Source organism: Astatotilapia calliptera, chromosome 20, assembly GCF_900246225.1.
Source record: "Astatotilapia calliptera chromosome 20, fAstCal1.2, whole genome shotgun sequence".
NCBI classification, from domain to species: domain Eukaryota; kingdom Metazoa; phylum Chordata; class Actinopteri; order Cichliformes; family Cichlidae; genus Astatotilapia; species Astatotilapia calliptera.
Window position 1 is genome coordinate 15,235,030 of NC_039321.1, and position 10,102 is coordinate 15,245,131.

At 39.6% G+C, this 10,102-nt stretch overlaps 1 protein-coding gene across 3 annotated transcripts; it reads right to left on the bottom strand.

Annotated features, from left to right (window-relative positions):
- Positions 1–567: 567 nt before the first annotated feature.
- On the bottom strand, positions 568–8,025 carry LOC113013937 (uncharacterized). 3 transcript variants are annotated; one of them, XM_026155181.1, is made up of 8 exons: positions 7,197–8,025; positions 6,291–6,379; positions 3,378–3,581; positions 2,067–3,109; positions 1,881–1,950; positions 1,298–1,472; positions 1,003–1,168; positions 568–852 (listed from the first exon to the last, which is right to left on the bottom strand). In XM_026155181.1, exons 3-7 carry the CDS (start codon positions 3,577–3,579, stop codon positions 1,003–1,005), a joined length of 1,656 nt encoding a protein of 551 aa, XP_026010966.1. In that variant the 5' UTR covers positions 3,580–3,581; positions 6,291–6,379; positions 7,197–8,025; the 3' UTR covers positions 568–852. The 3 variants fall into 3 exon arrangements, with proteins under 3 accessions (XP_026010966.1, XP_026010967.1, XP_026010965.1); XM_026155182.1 differs by lacking the exons at positions 568–852; positions 1,003–1,168 and having other exon boundaries at positions 1,410–1,472; positions 1,894–1,950; XM_026155180.1 differs by lacking the exons at positions 568–852; positions 1,003–1,168; positions 1,298–1,472; ... (1 more) ...; positions 2,067–3,109; positions 3,378–3,581 and having other exon boundaries at positions 3,588–6,379.
- Positions 8,026–10,102: the final 2,077 nt, after the last annotated feature.

Below are 10,102 nucleotides of genomic sequence, written 5' to 3' on the forward strand. Positions count from 1 at the left end.
AATCTTCACATCTATCTTCATTGAAGTTGATAGAGATGGACAGAGGACAGAGGGCCTGAGAGATATATACACTGTTAGACATTTTATTGTATTTTTACAGTAACTTACTGGCAACACTATTGCCAGTAAGTTACTGTAATTACTGATCTACAGTATCTTTACTGTTGTGATGTTTTACAGTTCAACCACTTTACTGTAAACATATATTACAGTATAACAGCTTTACTGTAAACATATATTACAGTATAACAGCTTTACTGTAAACATATATTACAGTATAACAGCTTTACTGTAAACGTGGTTTACAGTTAGAAAGACTTACCGTGATTAAGTTTTATAGTATCACTGTACTGCAAATGTGGTTTATGGTATAACACTGTAATTGTGTACAGTATAATTTGTTTAGACTGTAATTGTGTTTTACAGCATATAAAATAATATTAACATTCATATTCAATATAAGAACATTTACAAAAAACAATATAATTCAATAAAGTAGTCTCAGAATAGTGAATTAAACCAACATTTATTGTTGATATTTTTTTTAACAAGAAAAACATTTTTCAACTGAATAAAAACAATGCCAATAACCAAAATAAATAGAAGCGTACATGAAAACTACACAGTCCTTCACCTTTCTGTGTCTGATTTTTTTAAGGAAAACAGTTTTTCATTCCACTAAAAACAGGACAAACCCACCAGCATGAACATTAAATAAACTATTACAATTGTAAAACAAAACTCATTTACAAAATGTAATAATTATCAGTGGGTCCCAGGAAATAGAATGTGACATGGGATTTAGATTTCCGTTACCAGGATGGTCGGGTTCAGCGTAGTCTACATCACCACCTGTCAAAGACACATAATCAATATTCATGTTTGCTCAGGTTATTCACTTGTTCACATCTGTCTGAGATCATTCATACTGTTGTATGGATGTGTGTACAGTATGTATATAATTATCAGCTATGTAAAAGATATTATCATCTCTGTTCTTACCTAGTTGGAAGTCCTCCATTCAAACTCAGAGAGCCGCTGGAGGAAGGTGGTGATCCGAGGGCAGATGCTTGTAACTTTCCTCTTTACGACACGACCTGTCTTGCGGCTTGTACCAAGTTTTGCAGGGCATTTTGTTCCCATGTCTGGATTGATCCTCACAAAGAACCTTTTAACAGAAAAAAGGCTGCTTTAATTTCAAAATTAAAACATACGTTACAGCAATCACCTATATGTTTCTGCAACTGTAGTCAAGCTATCACATATATTTCATTCTTAAATGGTGTAAAGTATTTACCTCTGTATCATCTCCAGTGTGATGGACGCTGACTCCTGATACTCAAGGTTGAAAACGTAGTATGACGCAAAGAAGACAGCAAGGGTGCTGGCAAAGTCATGCATCTGCTCAGGCTCATAAAATACCTTGCCCTCCAAACTGATCATCCAGCGGCTTGCAGACATGAAATTATTCCCTAAAAACAGACAAGAGTCCAATAAGACAATGTGCTCACCCTTACAAATAAGGTTTCCACAAGAATGCTGGATAGCAGGCCTCACACTGTACAAAAATAGAATGCACACGGTTTGCTGCTATTTCTCTTATTATTTATTATCTAATGAAAATTATGATCAATTACAGGAAAAAACTGCCTTATGTCTTTGCATTTTGGCCTGTGCTGAAGTGTTAGGCTGTTTTTTCCTGTTGGTCATTGTGTATAATAAATAATAAGAGAAACAGCAGCAAACTGTGTGTATTCTATTTTTATACAATATAAAACAGACAAACCCCTGTTAAGTAAGTTGTTGTGGGTACAAATACCACAATAATTACATAGATTTTTTACAAAAATATTACAACAGGATTGAAACTATTTACTTACCAAGCGCTATTACCCTTGGTGTGATGGGTAAGGTCATCTCTCTCTCAACAGACATCTTGGTGGAAAAAGCCTTTAAAACACAAAATGAACTGATTTGAATGATGATACCCAAAATCATTGAAATATTTTCCTTTGTTTATGTTGACAGTATTGAGAGTGCATGTGTAAAATTTTAAATATAATTACGTCAGCCAAGATGAAGATTGAGTCCTCTTTTTCTTGGAAGTACTTCATCAGAAGGAGGATGGCTGCTGTGGCGATCTGGTTGTGGTTCAGCTTTGCACTGTCGCACTCACGTAGCAGATGTTCAATCTCCTTGTTCCACTGAAGTCTCTGGCTTTGAAAGAAGTTCAAAATTCTCCTTCCTTTCGTAAGAAGGGCTTCACTGAGACGTGTCTCTACCTCAATATCTGTGAGTGTGTGGAAGTGAGTGCAGAGGCCTCTTTTAGTAAAAAGAAATGGCCAATGCTCTTGAACCTCACATAAGGTGGGGGCAGGCCAAGAATTAAGCATGTGCCTCTGGTAAATATAAGTCAAAGACATATAAGTATTTACATCTGTTGTTTCAATTGCTTGAGGACCTGCTGATCTGAAGACAGTTGACATAGTCTGTCTTTTTGTCTCCAAAGTTTCACTCGTTTCTCCTTCTGGTAGGGTTGTGGGTTGCCAGTTGATGCAACCATAGCTATCAAGTTCAGATCTCCCCCTTTTGATGGCAACATCACCCTCATTGTTTTCCCTGGTAGACCTTTTCCTTGGCTGCCGGATTCTGCTGCTGACATTGTCTCTATTTACATGTTCAACTCTTGTTTTAAGCTGTTTGAGTAGGGAATAATAACCACAGCCTAATTGCTCACCTTCTGCAGTCTTATCTGCAAAGGTAGCGGGATACTTAGATACAATAGCTCTAGCTACCTCCCCACAAGCAGCTCTGTTAGGGTTGGGGCAGTGTACTCGCATTCCTTCTACAACAGTCCTAATCATTATTCTCCTGTCTTCTGGGTGAGCCATTCCACCAGTTGCCAAGGCCTGTGAAAGTCTTGTTGGCATCTTCTCCCAGGGAACTGAAAAATTGCTGATCCAGGAGGTGTTGCTTACATTTGGTTGTGTGGAAGGGAGTTGACCTGATGCTTGTGCAGAACAGAGTGAATTACCCTGTAGTGGCATTTGCACAGTTGTTGAGCAGGTGGTTTCAGGTTCCTTTGGGTTGTTTGAAGAGCCAGACTCCACTTGGTCGTCGATATTCACACACACACATAAACACAGCAGAACAATTCCACATTAACTATGTACAGATGGGTTTTTTGGAGTATTTATTGAGTAATACTCTTATATAAGACACAAAAGCAAGAGTGTTGGAGAAATAATACCAATGGCAATGAAAGCTAGTTTTAGTTTTGAAAGCTATAACAATTTCAAAATAACTCTCAAAATAACTAATTTACAACTATTTTCAAGATAGGACTGCAACCATTTATGACATTAATGCATTCTCACCTTTTCTGAATACTTGAACAAGTCTTCGACTTTGAATTGGTGTCAAGAAAGGCTTGATATCATCAGGCTCAACAAACAGGAGATCTTCTCTGTTTCTAACACCAATAATGTCTGTCAGGTGCTCAATAACTGCCCTCTTTGTCTCTTCATGCAGGTCAGGTAATGCCAGGTTAATTTCATGATGTAGGCTGCCACTGTCCATATCTGCAATGAATTAAGAGGATGATATTGAATGATGCAAAGATACAACGGTTAAACCTGAAGCGATATACACTGGCAGAGGGTAGTAATCAAACAAACTGTCTGCTTGAACACATATGAATCTTTTTTCAGAATTGTGTAGACAGTGAAGTCCAAGGTTGATCAGTATCACAGATTGAAGGATGTCCAAAACAAAGTGTACTTGTTTGTGACTGATGAGGATCACTGAGATTTTTCCAAAGATGTGGCCACATTCATCATGACCCATAGCAACAACAAGCCCTTTGCAATATTTTGTTCCTTTGTAAACTACTGCTGATACCTCTGACGTTGTTTCTTTCATCAAGCCAGCTGTCCTGACAGACTCCTGAATTAGACCATTGTACAACTGCTCATCATATTCACTAGTTTCACCAACTGCTTGAACTGCTGGAGCAAACAATGGTCCACTGCTGAGGTACGCCTGAAGCAGCTGGTGCCTTTCTGCCAGTGTTTTACAAAGGTGAACAAAGTTGTGCAGTTTCCGGGCGCATTCCTTGAAATACGAATGCTTACTCTCGAACCGGAGAGTCCACAAGCGAATAAGAGGCCCAAAGTGCAAAAAGAGGTCACTATAGTGCAGTAAATAGTGATGCTTGGGCTTGAGTGGGTGATTAGGGAAAATTGTGTGTCTTGAATGAACATACTCCTCTGTTATTATCTTAAGGTATGCAATCTGGTCATGATGGATCTTGGGAGCACATATGAGCTCAACCATTTCCTTGAGCTGTAGATACAGTTGCCAGACCTGACTGTCCTCAGGATTTTTTATCCTGTCACCAACCAACAATGGCAACAGTCGCAACAGACACCAGTTCTGTGCTGCAGAACCAGAAAGTTTTTTGCCACACTCCTTAACCTCACATGGTTTACTGAGACTATCATTCCCTGAGTATTTAAACTGTGTGATCGACCTGTTTAGTTGTGCATAAGTGAAATGCTTTTCCTGTTTCACTAAATGACTGATGTACAATGCCAAGTCATTAGAGACTACACCTTCAAATAAATCATGACCCAAACATGGGGGAAGCCCAGTACAGACATGAAAATATTTCAGAGAATTGAAAGGTGAGTCAAACTTTACCCCCTGTACCATGTCTTGGTCAGTGGTGGATAGCTGTTGTACACTCTCCTTGTGACCAGTGATGGTTCTTTTTGGACCAAGCTTTAGTGGTGTCTTTTCAAAGTCTGTCCTTTCAATCAAGCAGTATCTACAAAAATGCGTACTACAACTGAAGTTTTCAGTGAAACCACCTAAGCAGTGTGAACCAAGATTATCTCCACAAATGGAAATCAAGGCCGCTTTGAGGGTATTTCCATCATCTGTCTCAATCCCTGTATCTTCTAGATCTTTAAGGTCTGTGATAATACTTGAGAAAACTTTCTCCTGACCAAATGTCTTGAAGTCCCTTTCTCTGCACAGCATCACCAACTGCATGGGATCAACTGAAGAGCGATTGTGTGGCTGGACCTCACCAAGACTCATGTAAACCCCCAAAACTTTATGTTTTTTCTTCCCTGACCCAAGAGGATTCACAACCTCAAATCCATCCTGGTAAAGGATGATGGACAATGAAGAAGGATTGTCTTTTAACAGAGCATTTTCTTTCACATTTCTTCCATCTGCCACATCCTCTACAACCATGTTGGAAGAGGTATGATTTTTGGATTGGTGATATTGCTCTTTAACACTTGACTGTCTAAGGAGTGATTTTAATGTCTCTTTGATGGAAATGTACTGGCAAAAGCATTCCTTTCCAGCAGCATCACTTCCCAGATAAATCTGGGTGGGTTCAACATAGTCAAAATACTGCTTGTAAAATGTTCTCCTTGTTTTGTCAGATCTGAGTATTCCTTTGTTGTATATTGTGAAGACATCCTCTTTAGAGAGATTTTGAATAATCATTTCTATCTCAGTTTGTGGTATGTCTAGCTCAGAAAGCTTGCCCTTCAACTTGTCAAAAACATCTGCCATAGAAGTGCTATGGACATGCAGAAATCCATCAAGAATACATTGTATTGTGCTCGCTGGCAACAGCATCTTGGCTTGCATTTTCAGGTAGAAAAGAGCCAAATTATGTAAAAATGTCTCTTGTTGATTATCACACTCCTCTAGATGATCACATGGAGTTGGAGTCAGAGTCTCCTCAGAAGGCTGAGTACAGTCTATATTTTCGGGGAGAGTTGACACCTGAGTTGTTATCACCGGCTTATGTTTCCTGGATAAATGTGTGGCAAAAGATGAGCGCACTCTGAAATGTTTGTGGCAGTCATCATAAGGACAGACAACTTTCTTGCCATCTTTAATATGAAATCTCAAATGAGTGCATAATGCTGAAAAATTCTCTGCCACATAGAAACATGCCTCAACTCCACAAGCAAGATTTCCTTTAAAATGGGTGTGTTTAGTCTGAGCCCTGCGATAGCGGTGGTTCCTGTGCATATGGGATCTGAATGCAGAAAATGTTCGATAGGAAGAAGGACATTGCTCTATTCCACATGTGAATCGATAATTAGCTGTGTGCTGATGTTTCTTCGTATGATAACAAAATTGTCTTAATTCTGAACAAAAAACACCACAAAATTTACACCTGTACATGGCTGCATGTGTCTGAATTTGAATTTCCAAAAAAATGTTGTCTACCTTTATTCTCACTAAATATGTCTTTTTACCTGCTGTTTTGTCTTGTCTGTCAAAGAACTGAGGCTACATCACACTGTCAGCGCGGCCAGCAAGGGCAGGAGGACAGCAATGCACCACACTGGGCGGGAAAAGACAGAGAGACAACTGTTAATTTAATGTTGCATTTATTTAACCCTTGAAAAATATATTTACATAAGTAAAAAAAAGAAAAAAAACACACAACCCATCTTTTCCAGAATAATTCAACTAATTCCCTTTTGACCAACCTAACACAGACGTTACATGGTTTTCATATGAAAAAGACCCTGGAAGACGTTGTATTAAAGGAAAAAAAACATGCTCCCCTTCCCACTTAAAAAAATAATAAATATTAAACTTAGGTTGGAGTTCCTCGCGCCACCAACCTAACGTTATATTAACTTTTTAATGTTGTGCACTGCAGCTCACACAAAATTAAATAAAGCAGGCTAACCTACATGAGCAAGCTCAAAACTGGATAAGATTGTTTTAGCAGTCTCTAAATTTCCAAAAAAAAAAAAGTTGTCTTACATTATTCTCATTAAATGTGTATTTTTACCTGCTGCTTTAGCTGAAGCTAAATGTCCCACTGTTAGCATGGCCAGCTTCTCAATAGTCATAGAACAGAAGCGCAGGAGGACAATGCACCACACTCGGCGGGAAAAAGACAAAGACTGTCGTTGCGCCTGTGTTCCTCGCCCCTCCCCATGGAAAATATATATCTAAATATTTATTTGAATAAGAAAAGAAAAAAACACATACAACCTATTTTTTCCAGAATAATTCAGCTAATGTGCTATTTCGACCAAGCTAACACCGAATTTAAGCCCCCCCTCCCCCCCCCCACACACAAAAAATATATATGCTCTTAAAAATTAATAAACGAGTATGTTAGGTAGGAGAGTCCTTTGCATTACCTTATGACGTCCCGTTTGCAGTTTCCACACAGAGGTCCAACAATAACGAGGTGCAAAATCTTTTGTCCTCTCGAGCATATCATAACGAAGAGTTAGCAAAGTTGGCCTGTCTTTCCTCTCCTGTCAATCACTGGATCACAGGTCATGTCAGTCAGGATATGGAGTGGTGGTTGGTAGAGATAAGTTGGTGGGCGGGGCCAGCATGCATTCAGTGTGTGTTTCACTAAGTTGGGTTGACTAGTTCCCAGAAGAGTTCTGTACATGTAAATGAGCAATTCAGTTACTGCTCGACTGAGAAGCCTCCACCAAATTATTACAATATTCTCCACTGACTGAAGTTCGCCTTTGGCAACGCAGTGGCAAGCACACATTTGCAGCAGCTGTGCATGTGCATACAACTGCATGCAGCAGATTAGATGATCAGAATTCTTGAACCTTACACACAGGCAAGTCCCCTAAAAAGTCAAAACCATAATACTTTCACTGGTATCATACTGACAAATGGCATAGGTTGGAGGAAAATCTGGAAATGGTTGGCAGTGAAAGAGTTAAAATGTAATGCACTATTGCAACCAACCACTGAAAGAGTAAAAATACACAAACAGTATGATGAACCATTCAAATCACATAATACAGTAGCACTACTGCTAATGTGTTAACGGTAGGTATAACTACTACCGCAATTTTAAAAAATACAGTAAGTAAATGTAAAAAACCTTAATATACCCATAATGCAAAGCAAATTACAGTAATTAACTGTAGAAATGTTTTCAGGTAAGTTACTGGGCATTTTGTGGTATTTTACTGTGAAAAATACAGCAAAGGTTAACAGTGTAGGACATCTATAACAGCAGCTGACAAGTGGACTGAAGATTGATTGGCTCAGAAGGAGGGGGCATAAAGGATGGTTTTGAGAATAATAGGCATGCTTTTGTCAAATTTTTCTTCCACTTGATACAGAAGACACCTCTATCACCCAGGCCTCTCTGCCTCTGCAGACAGATTGCTTGGCCTTGGATGGAGTGAGCGTGCTTGAGTAGTGGGAGCGTTGGAGGAGAGAAGCAAAGACTTTTACCCTGATTCATGCTCTGTTTCTAGGCCACGGCCTTCATCTACAACCATACAGCTTCTAATCTCCCTGTTGTCTGTGAAGTCATTTTTACTTAAAATGCCCTAAACCATATGAATCGTCTCATATGTTTCTACATCAAATTTTGTATGCAAATAGTTAAAATCTTGCGGATTGCAGAGATTAATGATTAACCATTGTGTGACTCAGTTACAATTCCAAACACCTTTAGGTCTCCTGGGAACCCAAACTAGAAACATTACTTGGAATTCCCAACAAAGAGATCCCTGCGTGTCCCTGACTCCAGAAATATGCTGTTTACTCTCTCACTCACCCTTCTCACCCTGCTTTGGCCCCATTGGCTGTCAGCGGGGCCATTCATACTGGGAGAAGCCAATGAGCAATAGGCTCAGACTCTGAGTTAAGCCAATCACACAGCACAAAGCGGTGACATTGAGGGAGATGCTGGGAATAGCTGGACTGTGTTTATGGGCTCCTGCCTGGCTGACAGAAAGCAGAACCCCTTGAAGGGAGGAAAAAAAAGCAATTAGGCAATTACACCATCTAGTCCTATAAGGATCCCACATCACACTGTTTTCTTAGCCTCTTTGAGAGCCGATAAGAGACGGCCGCAGTCAAGGCACAGAGGATGGCAGAGAAGAAGAATGGGAAGAGAAGGATAGAGAAAGGCTGGATGATAGAGAGCTTTAAGAGAATTAAAAAGGACAAACGCGAAAGAAGAGGGGAGAAGTATTAAAAAGAAAGGAAAATGAGTGCTAGAGTTCAGAGAGGGTGTGACAGGGTAAAGTAACCGGAGTAGAAGGGACAGAATGAAAGGTTAAATGCTAAAGGCCTGATGTAGTTTTGCTTTCTGAGGGTTATTAGCAACTTACTGTACATACTACTATTTTCTTATGGAAGTTGAATTATGGTGGTTGAACACTATGGAAGGTAATCCAGATCCTGGTCTCCCCAGCAGTCTTTTCCAGCCGCTCCAGTTGGATTCAGTTGAGATGTAAAGGCTTTTTATGGACAAACCTCATAAAACAATACTCTGTCATTGTGGGGACCCTGCAGTGCCCAGGATGTATCCTGATGAAGTTCCCAAGCCAAGTCAATATAGACCCTTTGTGAAACAAAGGAGAAGTGGCTTTACTGCAAGTGTATTTCAAACACACTGCCAGGTGTAAACAGTTCTTAGTTCTTATAAATACTTTAGTTGAATCATTGGCATTGACTGTCAGCTTTAGTGATTCCTATGCAAACAACTGCAACTGCAAAATTAAAATAAGGGGAAGAAAGAAGATAAAACTGCAAGATTTCATTCAGATAGCTGAAAACAAGGCACTGTGGCAGGGCTCCACATGCTGATTTTGTTAATTGAAGGTTGCTGTAGAAATCACATAATTCAGTGTAGGAAAATGAATAGAAAGCATGCCTCTTTATGAAGGAGCAAATGCATGTCATTCATCTGATTTGAAGTTTTTATATGCAGTGTCACGGTTCTATACGCTGACTCACAGGAGAAAATCTGAAGTCGGCAGTGAACCAAAAATCATTCATCTGACTGCAGTGAGGAGCCTGGGTGGTCTGCAGGCATCTCTCTCACTCATTCTCTCCTTGTATGTCTTTCTTTTCCTCTTCTGCTGTTCATCAGTGCTTCTCTCTTTCACACTCTTCCACTGCTTTCTCTCTATTCTCTCTTCTCCTGCTCTCTGTGCCTCACATTTTGCTATTTCTTTGAGAAACGTGCCTCTCCAGCTAGCAAACCTCAACTGAAGAATCAAGATAAAAGTCGTAAACAGTTTTCTTCATTTTTTTTTGCCTCCCCACCACT

Excerpts from the sequence above, each read along its gene's own strand:
- LOC113013937 (XM_026155180.1), bottom strand. The coding sequence starts at position 6,216 with ATGTACAGGTGTAAATTTTGTGGTGTTTTTTGTTCAGAATTAAGACAA.